The sequence below is a fragment of the Ylistrum balloti genome, unplaced genomic scaffold, assembly GCF_031769215.1.
Source record: "Ylistrum balloti isolate Yb309-2 unplaced genomic scaffold, AGI_CSIRO_Ybal_v1 Utg369782, whole genome shotgun sequence".
Lineage (NCBI taxonomy): Eukaryota > Metazoa > Mollusca > Bivalvia > Pectinida > Pectinidae > Ylistrum > Ylistrum balloti.
In genome coordinates, this window is record NW_026781970.1 from 703,984 (window position 1) to 728,454 (window position 24,471).

The window sequence follows — 24,471 nt, forward strand, 5'->3', positions numbered from 1 at the left end:
CTCATCTGTTTGTGAGACTTTCTGGAAGTGATACACGTATATGCGAAAGAAAAAATCCACTATGTTGATTTTTCATGTTTGAATCCAATCATGAACAAATACTGCAAGTATCCTGTCGGCGTTGAAGAGCGTTTATGAATATTTTGGCTTGATAAAATGTACAGTTATTCTTCCTAGACGACTTTTCATTCCCTTTTGCTATTCAGAATGAATGGAAACCTTCTCTTTGGGATGTGACGGACGTGTAGGCAAAACAAACAACAGGGGACATGTTGAGACAACAATGATGAATTATCTCTGGTGGGCACATGGTGCTCTGTTAAGATAGACGTTGTTATCAGGAAGAAGTACAAAATACAGACAATTAACAAAGCCTATCACTTACACCAGACGGCAACATTATATGACTCAGACAATGGCCATGATAGACTGTTTACAGTCTACATAGATATATTCCTGAACGTCAAATACGAAGCATGCCGCTGACTCTCCTGGTGCAGAACTGATCACAACAAACTGGATTACATTGGGAAGTACAACGAAAGGAAAGGTATTCTTCTGGACAAAATAAAAAAGAATGACGGACTGAGAGCTTTCCCACATACTGTCAATGCACGACAAAATTTGCCATATTGTCAATACACAACGACAAATTCTGCCACACTGTCAAAACAGACAAAACATGCCATACTATCAAAACACAGCGACATAATCTGCCATACTGTCAAAATACGTGGACAAAATTTGCTATATTATCAAAACACAGTGACGTAATCTGCCATAAACAAAATTCTTAAATACCAAAATCTGACAAAAACCATTATTCAAACTTAATATCGATCAAGCAAGGGCGTTATATAAACAAAAGAAACATTTACAAGGAAACAAGAAAAGTAATCTCTACTACATTGACAATTTAAATCTAATCATATATCAAAAGCCTGTGTATGGGATGTAGGTGTAATTGGCTGCAGTCAACAGAATAGTGAGATAGTGGAAAGATCCTTGAATATTAAATCATTTACAACGGGGAAGCTTGGTTGTTACCACAAAAAAATGGAATATTCAAAATAGGAATATCGAAACAGTCATGCATTGTTAGTTTAGTTGCTTTGTAAAAATGCAGTAACGGCTGTTGTAGACGTTTCTTACCTATATTATGGTTCCGTTTCCGCTTGACTTGGTCATTAAAGAGATAAGGCACTAAAGGACGTGATCATACCTTTATAAAATCAAAGTCGAATACAAAATCATTTTTCCTTATTAGCAACATATACAAATACAATAAAAAAAACTATATTCGATGCATTTCGTTCATTACTTTATTTGGTGTCAAAGTGGCTATAAATACACATAAAGACACAATGCTTTTTCCCAGCGAATGATTTTTGCCCGAAAGGAAGGATCAGTTATGTGTTTAAAACCGGAACTGAAAAATGTCTGATTGTCGGCCGAGAGAGACTGAATTCCAATGAGTATGTCAAGGTTGATTGTTAACTAAATATTCAACCATTTTCAAGATTTTGAAATCCTCACTATACTCATCACTAATTCATATCGTCTTTAAAGAGGTATGGCATGTAAACATCTGATTCGACCTGAATGTGACCAACAATAAAATGGAAATATTCTATCCAGAGAAACACAGATAGATACTGTCAATGGTCAATATCCAAATGCTAAACATCACAAGAACATATGGATCATGTGTTATTTTCTGCAAATTTTCTACCTTCAGCAATATGCACTAAAACATTGGAGGTTCCTCGGCTTCAAATAGTATTTCGTCATACAGTGCTCACGTGTACCTACTTTTAGACAGTTTTATCTAACCAGTCTGATCAGATAAATCCTCTCCTCAAAACTTGGAACAACCATGCAGTGATGCCGAAAAATTGACACAGGACGGAAAATGTTACGCGCTTCTGAACTTAAAATTAAGAATTTCCCATCGAAGTATCGATTGTTTCATTATTATTGTTTATAGCACAAACGGCCACACTCACACGTTAGTTGTATTTTCATGGGATCGCACGTTCGGTTTCAGCTACGGACAGTATTGTTTTATTTCTTTTATCTATTTATCTATTTATTTATTTATTTATTTATTTATTTATTCATAGTAAAATTAGTTGCATCTATTACTGGCCATAACTCAGCCTATTATCACAAGTGAACATTGTTTCAGTCGATGAATTATGTAATAGTAATATAGAGTCCTTCTTGGTGTTGTTGGAGGCCTGGTAAATGTCATTTCAATACTTCATCAGTGATCGGGCTATTGGATTACATGTGTATTCTTTGATAAGTCTTTCCGTACGTCTTAAACATACATTTAGACTCAGATACACGTTTAACTGTGGTCATTAGTCTTGTATTTGAACTAGGTGCTCCGGCAAGGTAAAGCGCCATATCGCTTAAGACGAAATATGTACTATGGTGTGTCGATAAAATACGTAACAAGAAAGATAACTCTTCTTCTTGACAAGGGTTAGTTTCTAAGGCCATCACTTTTGATTTTTTGATTTTTGATTATTCTTTTTGTGTTTTCATATTAACTCATATTGAACTAAAGCTATTTATTCCATGTCTTTATCATATTTACAAAATCAATGTGTGATCTGTGGTGTCATGGTTTATGTCGTCATGTTTCCAAATACTAACGAATTCAAAACAAAATTTCTATGCTTTTTATACAGGAAGGAACTTATTCTTCTGTATCTCGAAAACATGAATCGAAATGAAAATACGATAATTAAGCATTGATTTAATACATACATCAGCATATACAAAAAAATGAGATTGTATCTGCTGAAAGCTAAATTTATTTTCTAAACATTTTTTACAGGATTGTTTTTTAAATTGAAAATCATATTAAGAATTAGTATTGCGTTTATATTTTTATACAAGTGCATTTTAGTGTCATATTTAATAATTATACCGACGATTTTCCCGACCAGATCGTATATCTGACTATTCATCTATGCTATTACAGTATGGGAGTGAGCATGGGCCGCTGAAATAAAAGAGAAAAATGATATTATATTGGACTTGTACAATTGATATATATTTGTCATATCAATGTAATTGTTAAACATAGTTTTATTCATATAGTGTCTGAAAACACTTCTCTATCATTGCTTATCAATGAACATAAGTATAAGGTTGGATATCATAACTTTAAACATATTGAACAATGACTATTTGTTTTATTCTATAATTGATAATGGGCAATATGAATGCAAAATAGTAAGGGAGACTATAAATAAAAAATAATAAAAACAATATTCTTCTACATTATAACTCACCTGTTCCGGACAGACTGACAGACAACGTCTTGTTTGAGTCACCGAGTGTGAACGTACGGGTTTCAATTGTATGTCCATGTGATTTAATCCGGAGCGTGTAGTCTCCTTTAAAGCCACGAACGGTCTGACTATGAAGATTGGTGGTCACGTCCGTACGCCATTTTCTATAGAGTTGCTGGTACCTCAACCCCGCTGCATTTGGCTGAAAGAGGTGGGTTTTTTTCTATATTATTTTACCATCTTGGCACATTATTATCTACCTTAGTGTACACTGGAAGCCCGGACAAAAAATGCAATCTCGTACACTCGATACGTCAGCGCTAATGCGGTTTACACTGGTCATTTGTCTGTTGAAGTTGACCGGGAAGTCATCGAAATGTCACATTGAAATCTTCTACTGGTTGTGTTAGAAGGCCTAACTCTATATTTGATATACCCGTACTAAAAATTCCTATAGCAGATACTCAACTATTTGTAATTGTGTTCAGTATTTCGTCGTATTTCATGTTAAATTTCACTGCAATTCGTTAATAAAATTGTGGTGATTTTATCGGGACTTTAAAGATTGGTGAGCGTCGCTCGTTAAACCATCACTGAATATCAGAGAGTTATTAGGTAAGAGGGAATACTCTTTCGAAGATATGAAATATGCTTACCATATATAACTATGTTCTCTTAACAAAGCATTAATATAACTGTTAGATAACACTGAACAATGAAAAGTGTTTATTGATCAACAACCTGTCATATTCTTATGTATGGATACTAAACCAGTCACAAATTGTAAAACGTTTTATCTCAGTCATATCATTCAAAATAAAAATGAACATTTTATGTCAAATGTGATCATCTGTGCTCAATAAAACATCTTATCCTATAACTACACCGTTCGCGATGTCAAAACATCCATCATATATATGTTTATGTAATTTTTTCTTCAATCCGGTGTTAATAAAAACTCGTGTAAGATGTTCTGTAAATCTTGATAAAGTATTACCCGCATAATAATAATTCCCTGTGTTTCTGTTAGGTTCGTTTCAGATGCTCGTAAGAGGCCAGATAAAGCCCAATAAATTATGGGTCAAGGTGAATGTGAATAAAAAGGCTATACTTTTGATACTTTGATACTTTGAAATTTAATTCGTTCACATTAAGTAAATCTGCACCTTAAACAGTTGGAAAATCAATACATTTTAATTTGAAAGATCTTACTGTTGAAACGTGACAGTAAGATAAATCTCACAGCTAGTCTTTAACTATCTCTTACCGTACAATCGGCGCCGTGTGCTAATGCTATACCCTGACTGTACACATGTTGATCCGAATAGCCCCAGAGTAGCATGCCTTCCACCAATGAGTGACTGAAGTACAAAGTCATTAAGTCCTCTAGTGTGTCCGCCTTCTGAGCTGCATTGTGATTTTCGACTGTCAACTCCGTAATCCACATAGGAAGTCCCGTCTCCGCAACCTTGTTCAGTCGATACTATCAAAATATTTATCATATTTGAAATATTACATCATTAAAAAATTTCTTTTCATTATCAAAAAAGAAGCGTAATTGACAGGAATGTAAATGACGTTGATCACGTGGATAAACATCAATCATAATTGTTGAGTACACAAACGGACAGCGACAGTAAACAACCGAAAAGACATTTAACAGTTCTCCATGAAGAAAATGTCTGGAACGCAATTATTCTGATATATTAACAATGTAAATTAAAGCTTATATGATACCTCAACTGTTGACATATCCGGATTGGAACCGTGGAAGTGACTCTGGATTCCTACTCCGTATATCGGAACGTTGGATTCCTTAAATCGCCTTGCGTGTTCTTTATATGCCTGTTAATGTTCAGAGTACCCTCTTTGTACGTCATATATCATCAGCAATAAGATTTCATAAAAGATATCTTTTTATATGTTTCTAAATTAAAATAGTATTTTTTCATCAAATATGTAACGCACATATTCAAGTTTACAGTAATTTTATATTACTGTTGCAAATGTTTTTTACTGCTAAAGATTTTTCAAAAATCGAGAAAAAAATTTTGACGTGGTCTAGTTTTCATTTTTTATTCCATTCTCAAAATTGCCGTCCTTCCGTATTGCAGAGTTATCTGCTCTTGTGAGCAGGCATTAGTTGTTACGTCATCAGTTTGCGTGAGACAATTTGTTCCCCGTGATGTTACTACTCTCTTAAACAAGTGACGTAACAATCTATACCTACTCTAAATGGCAGATAATTCAATATTACAAAAAGAACGAATACATGTAGCTAATAACAGAATTCTTAAAGACATCTTACAAAATTTCCATTTTCAATATATATCCATATATTAGAATAACTTAAAACAACACGTCGAATTAATCAGTAAGCATTCACCGAAACTGAGAATTCAACTTTTATATTTGAATATATATGTATAATGGTTACACATACAGTTGTTGAAAATCGGCTGCTGACGACATTGAATTCATTTAGAAACAGTTTGACGTCAGGCTCTGCTTGGTGTAACCATCGAAACATATCGTTTGTGATGTTCGGGTTCCCTAAGTGTCGTGCAAAGTAATTCCCGTGTATATCTTCGTTGTTTACATCCCAGTGTTCTAATCTGTGTCGCAAACACAATACTGTTAGTTCATTATATGTACATTATGTGCAGTTCAATCTTAAATGAAACTGGCGTCCTAAAACTGACTCAGACTTATGTTAAAGTGTGAACTAAAGATCTCAAGCTCTAAGCAAATCATTCTTTACTACAAATATAAACTCGAATCTGAAATAGTCCTCCAAATCTCCAGTTTAGATATGAAATGTATGCCCCTTACTAAGAACGTGTCGGTTATTTTCTGAATAAAAAATAATTTCGCTAAAGGTTAAGAAAATTTAAACCGCCTACATACTAATCATTTTCATGCTTTCCCAATTTCTCTCCGAGAAGACTTATTAAGTTTAAAGAACGTAAGGACCCGGTAACTGCATTATATATTTAAATGAACGACTTTCATACTCACGTTCCTCTTGTGTGCGAGATCACATCGTTCAGATGGGTGTGCATTGCCTGCAATAGCTCTTGTTTACTCATAGGCGATAGCCACTTGGGAACGCTTTGGTCGGCCGCCCAGTACATGTTGTGACCTCTGATCTTGATTCTACAAAATAGCAATGAGAGAACACTTCCTCACTGAACACTATTTGGAGGGTCCATATTATGTTGTTCATAATCATTCTAGTAAAATACCTCTTTCCAAAGACATGATCATGATAACAACCCCATTTACAACAGTTTTTTGAGGAACACAAACCAGCCAGAATAGAGCTTGATGGTTGTATGTATTATGTAACAAATCGTAATAGAGAGAGAACACGTAGACTACATAGGTAAATTTTACCGACAGGTATAACTCCTTACCCTTTGGAACGCATTGCACGTATAGCTGCCATAGGTCTATCAAAGTTCGCATGTCCCTGAAGTAAACAAAACCCGTGACTGAAGACAGAAATACTATGTAACAGCTTTGCATCGTTATATTATCGACAAATAATATTATTATGGTTGCTGATTTTAAGGATGTTTTTAAAGTAAATTTCATCATTTTATGTGTCTTACTTGTGTCCACTCCATCAATCTCCATTTGAGAGCATTTTCTAACACAGCCCATTCAAAGTTGTTATAGAAGAAGTCCTGATAGCCTTTTTGCGTCGGGTCGTGTATGGCATCAGCATTGATTGCAGTACCAAATGCAAACGCACTCTTTGTCTGCTCCAGCTGCAAAAGAAGATTGTATAAGCATGCAATCTAAGTCAATATATGATTTTAACTTTTGATTGAATATGTTATGATACATTATGATATTATAAATATTCTATCACACAAAAGTGCTATATTATACTCAAGTAAATGTCGCTTGTTTTCAAATGTTCTCGGCGAATTTAGTTTCAGAAAGGGTGTTCTATTTCAATTTTAAAACGAGGGCAGACTGGGCGCCTGGTAACAAAGAATGACGACCAAGTGAATATATTTGTAAAAGTTTGAAGTTACAATAGCATTTCATAGAAAACATGAAAGCATTATTATATTCGTTTTACAAAATGAAACTCTTTGGCTGCAGGTGTATTTACTGGATTTTTATTTATTTTTTTAGTCTTATGTACAACGTTTTAATAGATATATTACGATTGGAACAAATATACCACACGTAACAACATCACACATACATTACATGTCCGAAGTGACGACAATGCGTGATCACCAGTGATTTTACAACTTCATCAATATTATATCTAAGTAAATATTTTGAATTCTAAAAATAATAGTTAAGTAACACTTTTTTATTTTTTTTTTTTTTTATTTTTAATGATTTCGGTGATCTTATTTCGAAAATACTTATAAAATCTGATGTTAGCCAAAACATGGCGACCGGTCGTGGCAGACTCACTTGAAAATGTTATTGTGACGCCATACTAAAGTGTGTCCACGAACAATGAAGGGGAAAGTACGACAATGATAATCATTGTAAGATATTACGATTTTGTCCGCATTAATTGGGTTTGTCGGTAATGTCAGGAAGTCACCAAAACCAATAAACGTTACAGTAGGAGATATTCTCTATCCAGGGGTCAACTTTATTTCACAAGGTATTGTCTCCTACCATTACTTCCATTTGAAAGAAACATATTGACAACTTCTCGGTGAGTCTCCCGACACACTCTCTTGTCGATGCCTCTCCACGATATCGAATACTTTATCGATCTACTTTTTAGTACGATCACAAATCACTGAATGCCGCCTGCCGTCGTGATAACTGCCAATTTTGACTCAAATTCGACCGGTGGCAACTCGGTGGCAGACACAATCGGCAGGCGGCAGTTTAACATTCTTACCGTACTATCAGTGCATGAATCTCTTTACCATTGCGAGATGACAAATTTGGGTTATTTACACATGGATAAATCCATGCAGATAAAATATTTTGATTTTTTTTTCAAATGCCTTGACCCACATCTTATCGACAGCTGGACTGGACTCCGTCTTGTTTTAAAACCAAAATTCATTATCATTATCCAATCTCCTGTATATGTTTATAAAAAGCATACTATCCCCTAAATATATATCGAACATCAGAAAAGTTTGCCCGAATAATTTTTGTTCCGTATCTGCATCTACATATTTTACCTCCATCTGTAGATCGGATGTGTCCATTCCATTTCCGTTGACAATCCTGAATATTGAATCACAGAAATAAATGCGTTTAAACAAAACATGAGGTTCAATGTTTATAAAATTTAGATATAACAAAGTTTACGAAAAAGGCATGCACTATTCATCATCATCATCATCATCATCATCATCATCATCATCATCATCATCATCATCATCATCATCATCATCATCATTATTATGATAATAATAATATAGCCAAAATTATATATAATCAAAATATTTTGTTGTATGAAAGGCGATATTACTTAATGTCTATGTTAGATTTCCTGTAGACATCTATTCTGGCATTAGCCTTCGATTTCCAGTGCGAGTCGACAGGAAGTTCGATTAAACTCATATCATCCAGCATATAATTTACATCTTTGTTGTCCACTTGAATGTAAACGGTTATGCTTGTCATTCCTAAACAAAATAGTAAATGACATTTAGTATATCACCATTTTAAAGTTCAGTTACAGAAAGGACAAAATATATAAAATAGATTGTACAAAAACACCAATGGATAACACTGTTTAATACAAATGTAGAATATAGATACATTAACGCCAAACAATGAATTAAACTTCATCATACAGTTGTATAATCCTATACAGTACAAGGACAATGTACATTCTACGATATTATATAAATGTTATTTAAAACATGAAAACATGTCTTGAGAATTAGTCAGTGAGTAAAGTTAAACTGTATGCATTATTGCACTGTATGCCTGTGAAATAGGCCAGTGTTAAGAGAACAAACTTTCTAGCTCCAATGGCACAAACTTTTAATGAGGTTGTTTTACTATTAAAACTTGTATTGTAGATGTCTAGAATATATATTAGTGATTTGAATCGAAATGATGGTTTGTACTTTGGATATGTAAAACATCAAAGTTAGATAGAATAGATAAGCTGGATGAATGTTTTATCAAATGTCAAACTGACTCTTACACATAATACTTTCATCTATTAAATTCGTTACATATTCATACCGTGATTTGTAATAATGAAATCTCCTCCAATCTCCGTCCAATCAAATTCTTGTTGCACGTGCCTGTCTTCGGATACCATGATGTAATGAGTGTGACCTAAGTGTTTAAAAAATAGGTAAATTCCCCAAAACACATTGTGAGTATACGACCTCATGATGATTCATACTTCGCATCTATCATTAGTAGACCAAATGGTGAGTATGAGTTCAACACTATATCAGTGTCGACTTCCACACTTCTGTTTGAAACCCCTGATTCCTGATTGCGTAGGAAAAGAAGTTCACTGAAAACGACAGAACCAATTCAGATAATAATGAAAATTTACAAAATACTTTTGACCCGAGAATGTGTACATCACGGTATACCCATTTAAGTAATGTTACATGAGAATTAGGTATACAACAACGGAACCAACAGACTGACGAGCAACACATACATCCAACTGCATATCACACATAGAAATGAAATGTTTTTCGATAAGATCACAATGACAACCGTGAACTTCCTCATAATTTCATCAAAACATCACTCGATAACATGTTTCGAAATTTGTCTGTTGCTTATGGACCAGATAGAACGCAATATTTACATTAATCTATATCATAGCAAGCAGTGATGTTAACTGATTGTTTGTTTGTTTGTGTGTTTGTTTAATATTGATGGTTCCATTCATATAAATACTCCCTGAAGACACTTGATTACCTTGTGAATCTGTCCCTCTAACCATCACTTGCACCTTTTGGTACATGGTGTCCGCTACGCTATTTATCAGCTTTATGTAGCCTTTGACAACATATGTCCGACCAGTTGAGATGTGGACATCGTACGAGATACCTGCCCATGTCGCTGTACTGGTAAAAGTACGAATGTGATTATGAAATATTAAAGATAACCTTCGGCGTAATAGGTAATCAATTCGGTTATACAAACAAGGAATCTAATACTTAATTATAAACTTGTTTGTGAAAATACATCAGAAATGTTCTACTAAGTCATACATCAATTAATGTAATTAATAATATATTGTAAATAAATCTTAATTAAGAGAAACGAAATAAAACATCAAATCATTCATTTGATTGTAGAAGCAAATATTATGTGCCACTAAGTAAAACAAAAACAGGTCAGTAAAAGCACAAAAGTAATAAAATACTTTAAATATGTTCATCTCATTGTCAACAAAAAGTAAAGTTAGATACTAAAGGTAATTCTTACTCCTAACAAACTAGATTAGGGCGATAATAATTAATCAAAATACGAAGTGTACTTATTAAAATAGACAAAAGCGTTTTATTGAAAATATTGATGCTCAATTATGGTATTCTAATGGTAATGTTAAAGTATATATATAAGTATTAAAATCAATGCATGGGTTTTATATTCAATGTATCATAATAGCATTGTTCTACTTTTTGTATAAATATGTATTTATAAAATAACGGTGAAACCGTAAAACAATTATTCACTGAAAAGAGCAAAGCCATGAACCCTTAAAGCTTAATGTTGGTATGAAATATTTCCATTTAAGTATCAATATTAGATCTAGTAAATGTCACTTACCGCTGAGTAACCATTCCACTTTGATGTCCACTCACGTGATAATTTGTTAAGGATAAATGACATGAATTACACTTCCAATTACCGATAAAATTATTACTCTCAAAACCGCCATTTTGGAATAATTCAGAAATAGCTTGTCCTAAACAAAGAAACAGGATAAAGCAATAATGCTTCATCATGTTAGTAAACCCAGTCGAGTTAACGTGCAGCTGTACCAAAAGTAGGTTATTCGTCTAAAGCTGAAACGACGGTGCTTATCAGTTTGGCATAGGTCAAAGTTGATGACCGTCTATGGAACTTGGCCATGAAGTACACTTAGATATGTAGAAATGTGGGTTAACATCATGCGTAAAGGTCACATGGAAATCTTTAATGTATAACATTTTTCAATATTGCATAAACGTACGTATATGGTTAGTAAAGACCATAAGTCAGAACAATGTTTAATATACGTATATTAATAATGTTAATCAGATAGCACTGACGTCGCCCATTTTACTGTGAAACGCATGTCAATTAGTGGGACAGTAATATACAATGCCCACGTTAATGTTGTCACGTATGCTAGCATTTTCTATTAAACTATTGAGGTTACTAAACGTTTTTTACACTTTGAATCAAAACATATTTCTTTACAACAAATTGCATTAATATGTTTCGTTTAAAAAATAATTTTGAGTGTTGAATGTTTGTTCCAACATTGTACTTGAGAATGTGTGTGTGTGTACTTTTGGCCACATATATTCCAATGCCGAGGATAAAAACTTTCAAATTCCTTATAGGAAGATCTATTCCCTTACGTGCTTAATGAAATATTATTGTCAAATTATCGTTTTATCGTTCTAAAGAAAATTTCTATTGTTTAATTGTTTCACCAATTTCGGAGTTGAAATGGTGGTTTTTCTTCCATCAACGTTCTTGCTTTTTTGTGCTAATATTGAAAAACAAATAATTATAAAACTTCTATATCTGCATCAGAAGATCATGTCACTTGTTGCTGTAACAATGTAATAGAGATTTCTAATATTCCAAAGATCCATCACAGCAGAGATGAAAAGTTATATTTGTATGGCAAAAAATGCAAGAAGCATACATTAGTCTATGATCAATTATCAAAATGTGCTTGTTTGTTTATTGCATGAATGTCACATAATATTTTGCTCTTGACTGCTGTCCCTTGAAGTAAATACCATTATTTTTTATTTATTCAACGCATTACTTCTTCATCTTTGTAAATTTCTTTTGAATAATGAAATCGGAAACGAGATTCCAGAGAATAATTTGCGCCCACCATAGGGTCATCTGAATTTGTTCTTAATTGTGTGAGATTAGAAGAAATGCTCTGATACTTATTTCTTAATGCAGTATCCAAGCGGGTCGCCTTTAAGCCATTTCTTTTTCCCTAATCAGTCCCTAAATCAAACTGGCACAAGTAGGGACAAAGCGTCTCACAGACAAAATTTGAAAACGATTAACCAGTAATTATCAAGATATAGCGATAACAAGCTATCATTTTGACAATTAAGATTGCTGTATATCAGCCATGTTATTTTCTGATCAGTCCGAATACTCAACTGGGGACCAAGGTTAAACTGCATATGAAATTTGAGAATTATCAATTCAGTACGTCTCTAGAAATAGTGATAATAATTACTCTCAAAATCCTCATCAATCCATGTTCCATGAGAATATGTCTGAGCGTGACGTGATTCCAAACTTGAACAAAAGACACACAATTGAATAGTACTTTTTTCCAGAGGTAGATTTAAATTTCCAACTTTGATGACTTAAAGGTGAATGAGAAAAATCGAAAAGAATGTCAAAATCTTGATGTGAAGGTGCACTACCCAATGATTTGATACATTACGTATTTGTTTGTAGTTTAATGGGAACATTAAGTGATTCCACAATTCCTAGTTCCTGGTACCGTTTAGGGAAAGCGGAATTATAATATTGTAAACAGTTCTGTTTTTTCTAACATAACTAGAGTCTGGTTCCCAGTTTCAATTTTTTAAACAGAACTAGGAACTACGACTACGGACTCCACATCAGTGAATAAATCATATTTTATTTATTTCAAGGTTAGACATTCTGTTTTGTCAACATCTTATGAGTTCTGTGATGTTTTTTTTCTTGTGAATTTAAGTGGATATATTATTCAAAAGTTATCTTAATATTCTATATTATAAATCTGACGTTTGCAAATATGTAACAAAAAATCCCCTTCTAAACTGGTGATTTGTGCTGACGTCATAATCATATAACATGAACTAACCTATTGAAAACATCGCCATATTTTGAATTCTCATTTTGTTGGGAGTGTGTTCGTATTTGTTTCAAAAAACAAAAAGACGACAAAAACATTTTGAATTGAACAACTATATTTTACAATAGAAAGAACACTGATCGTTTGTTGACAGCCCTAATGGATATTAGTCGTTGTATGGACAGCATGACCTGGTAACAGAAACAGTCATTTCAAACAAATGAATAGTAATTCACCAGCGTCCTTATTGATAAAGGCATATATATCTTAATATTTTGATAATAAAACTTTCCACTTATATATCTACTGATATAGAAATGTGTGTTCATAATAACCGGCAATGTATACAGACATCAATTATAATGATATATTAAATATGCATAATTTTGTCAGATTTACATTTCAACATGTCAATCACTGTTTAATTAAAACTCATTTTTCAGTTTCCTAATTAAATCTCATACAAATCTCACCGGAGCCGGTCACTGTAACAGTCAATGTCTTTGTTACATCATCCAAAGTAAACGTTTTTGTTTCAAGAACATTTCCATTCTGCTTTACTGTCATTGAATAGTCTCCCTTGAAAGCCCGGATATTATGAGAAGCTAAGGACTGAGACACATTCGTCCGCCATGTTTGTCTTAAAAGCTGACTGACTTTTTCTCCCGCGGCATTCGGCTAAAACATCAAAAGATAAGTTGATAATGTATAACAGACGTCCACGAATATATATACCAAACACATAAAAAATAAATTCAGCAGACCAACCCTAACCATACAAAATTGGGACAAGGCCATCGTTTTGAAATCAGAAAGATTATACAGAAAATATCCTCATAGAGTTAATGTTTCTTTATAAAACATCGTCGATTTATTTCAGATCAAATCACAGCAAGTATATTTATAGATTAAAATATTACAATTAGTTCTTTACGATTGTACGAAAGAATGGCACATTTCAATAGAAATATGGACATGCATATCGTGGAACCAAACAGTGAAATATTTTTATCATACTGCTGATGTTTTTCCTTGCTCTAAAAGTCATATCGCGTGATTGCTTAATACACGTGATTAAAATCTTTTGATATCTACTCTTCATGAAGGTAAATCATTAATCTGTAAATATAAAGAAAAATCTTCATTATCCTTCAAGCAAGACATCTCTATGGTGGGACAATACATACATGACAATCAGGACCAATAGCGAGGGCACATTGTTTGCATTTCATAGTGTCTTGGCAAAATCCCCACAGGATGATACCCTCGACGGCAGGATGACTGAAGTACAGTGTGAGAAGATCTTCGAATGTCTGTGCCTTTGTATTAGCATTTGAGTCACCGACAGACAACTCGGTTATCCATATTGGAAGGTTGGCCTCTGCTGTCTTATCCAGTCGATACTATGGACAATTTCAAATTAGAACGATGTTTGTATGAGTATACTATATTTACATTATTATATCGTTAATGATGAAGTCTTGTGATGAAAAGCTTGCAATTTGAATACTAACTGGCGTTAATATTTGTTGGAAAATAAATGCTACTGATTATTACCGAAAAGAAACGTCTAATAATTACTATGACAGTTTCACAGGTGGAAAAATTAACTGATAATTACTAGTACATTTATAAATGCTGACGGGAAAAGTAATTTGTAGTTACCATAACAGCTTTACAATTGTAAATACTGGTGGGAAATATAACTGATAATTACTAGCATATCTATAAATGTTGGCGGGAAAAGTAATTTGTAGTTACTATAACAGCTTTACATGTGTTTATACTGGTGGGGAATGTAACTGATAATTACTAGTATATTTATTCATGTGTTTATTCTGCTTGTAAAGGTAATTGCTAATTATGTTATACTTACAAGTTGTTAGTTATACAGTTAATTTGTTGTAAATATAGATTTATGTCAGGTATGCATGGATACATGTGATACTTATAGATGGATATAAAGCAACACACAGGTGTAAGTTATATACAAACGTTTTATATAGGTAATAGATATATACAGATATTTATATCAGGAGATACTTATATACAGGTGTTATATACAGGTGGATGGTGTATGCAAATGGTACCTATATACAGACAGTATTTACATACTGTAAAATACAGGTTGTGCTTTTATAAGACTTGTTATAATAAACGCTTAATTCTGGCTTTCATGTCGTTGTAAACAGGTAGAAGCTATCATTAATTGGTATATGTATAGAGTAAAAGAGAAAACAAAATTGCATTCTTACCTTTACTGTTGACATATCGTCATGCCCATGATTAAAATGACTTTGTTCCCCTATTCCATAAATTGGAATACCAGCTTCTTGAAAAATTCGGCCTTGTTCCTTAAATGCCTTCAGTTACCATGTAAAAATACAAAAAGAAAATAAATGTTGTCTTGCGAGTTACAAAACGGTAGATGGGTAGTAGACCAAATGTAAGCAATATGATTTTTTTTTTCCAATCGTTCTGCTTACTATTCTAACTTAATTATTGTTCTTTCTCAGAACTTTCCCAGACTGGAACGGATTTACAAAAGCTAAATCTTTGAAAGGATTTATAACCCACCTCCAGAATTCTTAACAATAATAATGCCTGTTTCCTTTCTTCTGTAAATCCACATCAAAGCATTGACAACTTGTGGTAAAATAGAGCGCATACGTTTGTACACATATCTGACGTTAGAATTATACAATAAACACACACACACAAGTCAAAACATATTCAGTATAAGATTTAATAAATTATTAATTACACTGCATATACTTCGTACGTCTGATGCTAAACGTTTAAGAAAAGGGGATGTGAGCTCAGATAATGAGATACATTTAGATGCACTCGCCTGATAACTCAACATATATTACGGGGAAATATTGTCTCGATCTTTTATGAAGAATACATCATAGTTGTTTTAATCTTAGATTCCTCATAGATATGATTCTAAATGGAGTATATTTATATAACTGCATTATGTATTGCCTGTAAATACGCTGAAGATCTATGTTACTTACAGTTGTATAACGACCCTGGTTAAGAATGTTGTAATCATTTAGAAAAAGTTTCACTCCCGGTTCTGTATTGTGGATCCATTGGAACATCTCCATGGTGACATTTGGATGACCAGTTTTTTTCTCAAAGAAGTCGCCATGGAGATTCTCATTGTTAACATCCCAGTGGGCAAATCTTATTCACAAACATAAACAAAGTCTTATCTAATATACAACCACATCATTTTCGAAGCGTGTATATAACGTGACGTTATGTTATCCTAACACGTTTGGCAGTTGATATAATTAACCGGAACCTTCAATCAACAAAGCTTTCATTAACATTTCTTATCAAAACATCGTCTTGTTCTAGACTGGTTACCTGTCTAAGTGCAATTTCTTATCGATGCAAGTTTAACGGTGAGTAAAAACCTAAGACAGATAATGGAATAGAAGTTCTTATAATACAACCAGTAGAAGATTAGAGTGTGACATTTCGATGACTTCATCAGACAAATGACTGGTGTGGAGCGTACTAGCATTGATGTTAGTAGTGCACGAGATGATACGTAATCGACCAACTTTTTCGTCTGCAATATAATCCTAATCTAGTCTTAAGTGTTGTTAAAGAGAGAAAAAATAAGGAAAAAGGAAAAAAACAGAATCAATTCAGTCAGGTGTCAGTCGCAGATAAAAGCTCTTTTTTAACAAAACAGTGAACTATACATAGAAAGTCAGCACGACTATTTTAAGATTTTACTTCAGATGGTAAGAAAACGACTTACTTTCCCCGGGTGTGTGATATCATGTCGTTAACGTGGGTATGCATAGCCTGCAATACCTGTTGTCCAGACAGGGGATCCAACCAGGACGGATAGTGTCCATGAACGCCCCAGAACATGTTGTGTCCTCGTACTGTCATCCTGTGATAAGTTGTATAATGTCAATGAAGTAATACAATTAACATTGTATATTCTATACAGAGTAACCCTGCATTTCAGTAATATTCTAACAAGGACATAGATGATAATATTTTTAAGTCTGGAATAACACTGTACATTATAAAAGGTTTTGAAGTCTTTTCAAATGTCTTTTTTTTTCTATTTTACCCACGCGAATTCAATTTCGATTTTGAAAGATTCTGTTGACATGTCGTTTTTTTCGGCGTCGGTTTTTGTGGTGAATTATTCTATTCACTGTTTTGGTAATAATGTGTCTTAATGTAAAATAGATTAAATAGTGGAAAAACTGAAAAACTCAAAATATATTTGCTTCATTTCATAATATTGTATTGTCAAGATCTTGATGTCAAACGGAATTGGGTAACAGGCATAGCCTATGAAAGCCATCTCCATTCCTTTGTACTATATGCTAATGTAAAATGGTATTGATCATTTAAGATGAGAAAGAAAGTGATCGAAGGTTAGAATACATGTACTTATATTTTGTTAAGCCAGGAATATATCTGATATCAATCGTGGATTGATTCTCATTGACCTCTGATACAATACACTTATTGCACCATGACATTTTAGGCAACGAAAGTGCAATTGATATCAAAGCAAGGCCATATTATGTAATAACGTGTTACTAATAAACTATAGTACCACATAGCAATGAAATTAGATTGGTTTCGTGAAGCACGAAGCTATAACAGATCACATTAGTTTATCTGAAAAAGGAACTTTATCAAATAATATCTACAATGTGGTGGCGACACATGCTGCAATAATTACCACTCAATACGCGAACAATGAAAACTTGATCAATGTAGCCAGGTACACATAAGCTTTCATAATTCATTTGACTTACCCTTTTGCCAGCAATGCATTTAAAGCTCCCATACCATGATTAAAGTTGGGATGCCCCTACGAAACAAGTACACAAAACAATATTAGCAAATTATTCACACATATATCCTAAATAAAATCAGTTATATAGTACTTTTATTGTGATAGAATACAGAAACATGTAATGCCACTACAAATAGATGAACATTCAAAAGTAGCTAACGGGAAATGTTATCTAAGCAAAGCATCCAGATGGTTTCAGATATTCAAAATAAAAACCATTGTACCAGTATTCAAAGTCGTCCTTATTATATTTTCTGGTTTTTGGGTGGGGTAACCTTATAAACCAAGTTGGTGGCTACCTTACTTATTACCCTACCGCGCGAGGTACAACGAATGCTATCTAGAACAATTATGGTATAATGTCAATTGTTTTAATGTTTGATACTCTTTTTCATTAAAACATTGGTTTTGATCTTTGTGGGAACAAAGCTTGCCTTCAACCTCCATGAATTGCTGATTAATCAATAACAAGAATCAGGATATATACCTGTGTATATTCCATCAGTCTCCACTTAAAAGCATTTGCTACAGTTGCCCATTCAAAGTTGTCGTATAGATACTTCTGATAGCCGGTGGCTGAGGAGCTAGTTACATAGTCAAACCGAACGGCGGTTCCGAAAGGAAAGGCACTCGATTTCTGATTAACCTACATGCAATACAGACGCAATCAATTAAAATAATATGTAGATATGTATCTGTATAAGAATTTTAGATAAATATTTTAAGTTTGAAATTCAAATACACATATGTAGATATGTGTGTATATATATGATCAATGAAGTAATAGCGACAGTACGGACAATTGTCAAATTTTCGAGGCAACCTGCCCTTTTATCAAATATTACATGAATTGCATCACACCCATTGAACATAAATAAATATAAAGTTATAAATCTAACTCGAGAGTGATGGTGTAAATTTAAGTGTCACATGAGGTTGTTTCTAACTTACTATGTTTAATTTGTATATAGATACAGAGTGTAAAATAAGTACCAATGATACATACCTCAATAGTGACATTACTGAGATCTACGTTGTTGTGATTAGCTACTCTGATATACAAAACAAGAGGAAAGATGTATAACATACATAATATTTAAGGTTAGTATATATTTGTATTAGTAATGAAAACATTTCATGTCGTCATAACTTCTTGTGATTATTCATTATTTCCATTTTTCAAGTATACAAAATGTACGAAACATTCATCTAAAGTTATTTAAATAAAAAATTAAACATATATGGTATAACTTATGTATTAAGACAAGTTTCATTTTATCTGATCTCTTTTGATACCTTCAAAAAACCAATAACCGGAAGTGAGATATATTTTATCTAATTTACCATATTCTATTTATTTGTACATGTTCATCTCATATTTAGAGTAAACTAAAAAAATAGCTTAAATCATAGCTTTGATAACCAAATTTAACCAGTTGCTCAAGTTGATTCCACGAATGAAATATTTCAAAATTTTCTGAATACTCGTTTGAGAACACCTGACATTAGTAGAACACATGTATAATTATTATAGTCCCTGCTATCCCAACTGAACATGACAGTGTACATAACAAATATATTTTTCAGTAGTATTTATGAACCTGATATGCACATCTTGTTTACGGATGTGATCGATTCTGCTGAGAGCTTCTGTTTTCCAGGTGTTATTGGGAACAAGTTCCTGAAAACTTGCATTGTCGACGAGGTAGTTCACCCCAGGCTCATTAATTTGTATGTAAATCAAAGCCTTGTCCATACCTACAAATACAGATTTATGGCAAGATATTCAAATGATGCAAGGAACTATTATTGTATCTTATTGTAAAAATATTACTGTATTCTAAAATTGTACACTATACTTAGTATACAATGTTTTCCTGTTTCATGTGTCAATATTCTTATAATTAGTTAATTGATGAGAAATATTAAAGCATACTTTTCACTCAAGTAATGCATAATTGTTTTATACCTGATGCAAGTTTATGCGTATTCAAGATATCACCTGTTATGTGTTCAATAACAATATCTGCTATCCCACGTTATTTTGATAACGAGATCTGATCTTTAACATCATTTTCAAATCGAGATCACATTTACCACTTTCATTCAATAACAAGATACGATTTCTCGTGTTACATGTATAAGATGATAAGTTATTTTAATAAGAATATGTGATCTCTTATATTTCTTTAATACCAAGATCTTATCATTACGTTCCTTAATACCAAGATCTGATCATCACAATAGTTTAATAACAAAACCGTTTCGGTTTGATAGGCTTTTGTCGGCCACCATATATTTCACATCTCAATTTTTTAATGTTTCATTCTCTTACACCGTTTCAACACAAAGATCTGATCTCTGATATGATTTTGGTCTGATTTTCTCTCTCATGTTATTTCAAAAAAATCATTTTCTCTCTACCGTTATTTCAATAATCTGATTTTCTTTCTTCTTTTTAAATGACAAAATTATCTCTTACTTTATTTCAAGAATCTGATTTCCCCTTTCACGTTATTTCAATAACCCCGGCTTTCCATTTGGTTACTTGAATTCTCTTATTTTTTTGTTCATTTAAAAAAAAGTGATTTTCTATATTACGTTATTATAATCTACTGTTCCCTCTCACGGCATTTTAATAAGACAATCAGATCTCTCTAAAGGTACTTTACCTGCAGGTATTACATTGTCAAATCCAATCTCGACCCACCCTGATGTCTGTTGTATATAAGGACTCTCTCCACACGTTATAAATTTACCGTGACCACCTATAACACCAAACAACATGTAATTAATCATAAGTATTACGCAGTTTCAATTTGTCTTAAATCACAAATTATCTCTTGTCATATGGACAATGTCTTTTGGCAGTGGACCCCAGGAATATTCCCAGGTACATGACCATCTCTTCCAAGATATTAGTTGCTATAGACAATTTGGCTCCTGGGTAATCAAAAATTATCTCAGAAAACGTCATCAGAAATCTTACAGGATTGTCTACCTACCACTGGAAGATGTGGCTTGAATCATCAGTTCTACATTATGGTATGGTTGAGTGTGACTAAGTAGCTTGATGAATGCTTTGAAGACGTAACGATGATTTCCCTTGACGTTTACAGTCTGGGAAAGGCCAGCCCAATTATGAGTTCTGTGAAAAGGAAACCATTTCATTAGTCTGTAGAACACATTTGAAACATGTTTAGGTCATAATAGAACTGGACTGAGTGGCATGACAGGATTGTCTCGGAAATGTCAATGACAGGTTCTATGCTAATGGAATGGTACCATCGAGGTACACTTTGTTCCATTTAAGCGTGCGACAGAACGATGACTTCAAAAATGCAGCATAGCAATCAATCAACTTAACTTTTAAAGTGCAAGTGCCATGAGATAAATCATTTCCCTATTGATTGGAGTCATAATGTTTCACTACAATTACCGTAAAGTATGGAAAAATATCGACAAGAAAATTCTAAAAGTCTCAGACAGTGTAATCCAGAAGGATACGTGTTTTTTTTCAGTGGTTTCAGCCATGTGAACCATGATTAAATTTGTTTGGTGGTTGGGTAGGGCGGGGTTCGGTTCCCGGAAATGACGGTATGGATCATCTGCCCGACCATGTGGGTTTTTCCCGGGTACTCCGATTTCCTCCGAAAGTAAGCCCCACGCGCGCTTCCATCCGGTCCAACAAGAGTAATTGATAATAAGCTTAAAGCTTGTTTCGCAATTGTTATAAAATAGAATAGATTTATCAAAATTTGTGTAACGTCACCTTCGACAAAACAAGAAAATACCATCCGTGAACAAAACCTTAATCCAAATGCAAATTCATTTTTTTAAAAAAAATAAGTTCTGTCCTGATTTCATAAAGACATTAATGATCAACTTACTACTATATTGACAGAGCAAACCAAACATAGTAAATGAGAGACGAAATCGGAGGGGTCTTACTAATGAAGTGAAAGCTGGAAATCTATTTCAATAGTTCTAAAACCTGACACTGCGAATTAATTCATAACATTTTCTTAATTGTTTTATTAGGGGCGTAATAACATGTCCCTGTTTGTATCGGTGATTTACATTTTTCAGTCATCAGATGAAAACTTGAACGAATTCATTCAAAGTACTAGAGTTTGAAAATATTATAATATCAAAATAGATTCTTGCAGAAGACTTCAAAAACAACTTGAATTTATCATTCTTGAAAAATAAACTGTTTATTATAATCCTGGACAGGGTTTTGGGGTCGGGTTGGGGGCTGGGGGAGGAAGACGAGTATGGCGTACAGCAATTATCGACTACTTCAAACAAACGATGGCGCCTGCTTGTTGTTGACGAAAGTGAGGTCCTTGATGTTAATATGGATGTTCCACAATGTACGAGACATAACACCATCAAAGGACATTTTGTGTAGACATGGTCATGGAGTATGTGTACCGACACAAGCGTAAATTTTGCGGTTTCCAAATAATTACTGAGGCAACAATTCGAGACGAGAAGACGTTTCAACCAGACAGGAAAATGTCTTACTATCCAGTTCCAGATACATTTCTATATTCGTCAAGTCACAACATGTAATATTTTGCAAATCTCATTTATAAGAATGATAAAACATTTCTCTTATAGGTAATATATGTGTTATTGAGATCTATGGCCCCTAGAATATCAAAAGTCATCAAAAGACATGTCCCGTTTTCCCTTCTCGGACCATGGTTTTGGAATACGTGCCAAATCTATATGACTCCAATGGAAAACATACTCGAGGCATACACACGAAAACTTTGAAATAATATTGTTGATATCAAATAAAACCAATTTGTGTTTATATAGAAGCTCTCACAACTTTCCTTTTCGTATGCGATATCAGAAACGAGTTCCAATTATTTATTCATATTCGAGCTCTGACGAGCTAAACAAAAAACGAATTATTCACGTTTTTCAAATGTCACTCACGTTTCCCGTATGACGTCATTATGACTTTATAATGTAATTTGCGAGTAAGACGTCGTTTATGTCAATCAACACTAATATAGTACAAAATAATTTCACGACTCTATACATTAAACACTAAAACGATCATATGAAATATATCAAATACAGTATGCTATCAGAAACGTGCGACATCGCAGTTCTACAAAGAATTTGGAGCACAGAAAAGTGGTTAACTTAAGAGTCCCGGATATAATATACCTGTGAGTTACCATGGCGCTGTGGTGACCGTGATAGCTATCGGAACTCTGGGACAAGTGGCAGGCCTTGCAAAACCAACCATTTGCACCGAAGCTATTTTCAAAATCCGGATTACTGAGAAGCTCCGTTGCCCCATAAGCATTGCTTAATAACGAAATTGCCAGGATGAAAACCAACATGTTGATTTCTCTGTGAGCACCACAGGTAATGACCAAACAGTACAAAGATTGGTAGGTTATGACAGAGTGTAGTCTTATCTACTGACACCTTGTCGACCTGTCATAGGTATTGTCATATAATCTATAGAAACATGAACAAAGATTTTATCTAATGCTGTATTAAACGGACTAATTGTTCCTTTTTATCAATTCGCTTGATTTAGAGAGCTTTGGAATACCTAAGACATACTTATGAAGTGATCAATTTATTTTTGAAAACTGATCACTTTCAAACTTGTGTTATTCCACATTCGATGTTGTGTCTATCGCCATCCGTTGCTTTGTTCTGATCCGAGTACAGGCTGTTAACAAAGGGGCCGATCGCAATAAATTGGATCAGGTATGTCAGCTTATTCATTGACGTTAATGGTGTTGAGTATATGGTACACGTGTCCTAAAATCACATGTACATAAAGCTACACAAGATGAGAAAGAAACATATCACGCTACAAGACAGATAATTCTCAAATGTCGAGACAAAACGTGATGTACAGTGTTGCCCTGTAACTATGCGATCGTTTCCTCTGACACATGTGATTACTTAGAAAAACACATGTCCATCATTTAACAAAAGCGTCTATTACCCGTCTCCTTCGGATTTTATCCTTCACTGTGCCTGAAGACTAATGGTTTTATCGCAACTCGATCAATCCTAAAACGTACAGACGTCAAACAGGTAAATTGTCATTGGGAGTTAGTTATTTCTAAAACTCGTATTCAGGTTCTATTAGTGTCGATATAACCAGATCCGTCATTATAACCAACACTGCCAAACTTAGTAAACATTTACCTCTGCATCTCACAGGGGTGTTTGAAATCAACTCGGTTGGCGAGATGAAATAAAACCCTTGTGACGGCGGTAATCCCAAACACGTCCGT

General features: G+C 33.6%; 1 protein-coding gene and 1 pseudogene across 1 annotated transcript; both read right to left on the minus strand.

The window, feature by feature from the left end:
• Positions 1-2,981: 2,981 nt before the first annotated feature.
• Positions 2,982-11,248, minus strand: LOC132544170 (uncharacterized). Its single transcript, XM_060207743.1, has 13 exons — positions 11,070-11,248; positions 10,212-10,360; positions 9,500-9,605; positions 8,782-8,928; positions 8,489-8,534; positions 6,923-7,081; positions 6,725-6,780; positions 6,327-6,464; positions 5,752-5,923; positions 5,046-5,153; positions 4,576-4,791; positions 3,309-3,510; positions 2,982-3,016 (listed from the first exon to the last, which is right to left on the minus strand). The coding sequence occupies exons 1-13, from the start codon at positions 11,246-11,248 to the stop codon at positions 2,982-2,984; spliced, it is 1,713 nt and encodes a 570-aa protein (XP_060063726.1).
• A 3,281-nt stretch (positions 11,249-14,529) lies between these two features.
• On the minus strand, positions 14,530-23,553 carry LOC132544171 (uncharacterized; annotated as a pseudogene).
• Positions 23,554-24,471: the final 918 nt, after the last annotated feature.

Excerpts from the sequence above, each read along its gene's own strand:
- LOC132544170 (XM_060207743.1), bottom strand. The coding sequence starts at position 11,248 with ATGATGAAGCATTATTGCTTTATCCTGTTTCTTTGTTTAGGACAAGCT. Across the intron at positions 9,606-10,211 it reads TAGAGGGACAGATTCACAAG|GTCACACTCATTACATCATG; the intron begins GTAATCAAGTGT and ends TTAAACACTTAG. Across the intron at positions 7,082-8,488 it reads CATCCGATCTACAGATGGAG|CTGGAGCAGACAAAGAGTGC; the intron begins GTAAAATATGTA and ends CTTCTTTTGCAG.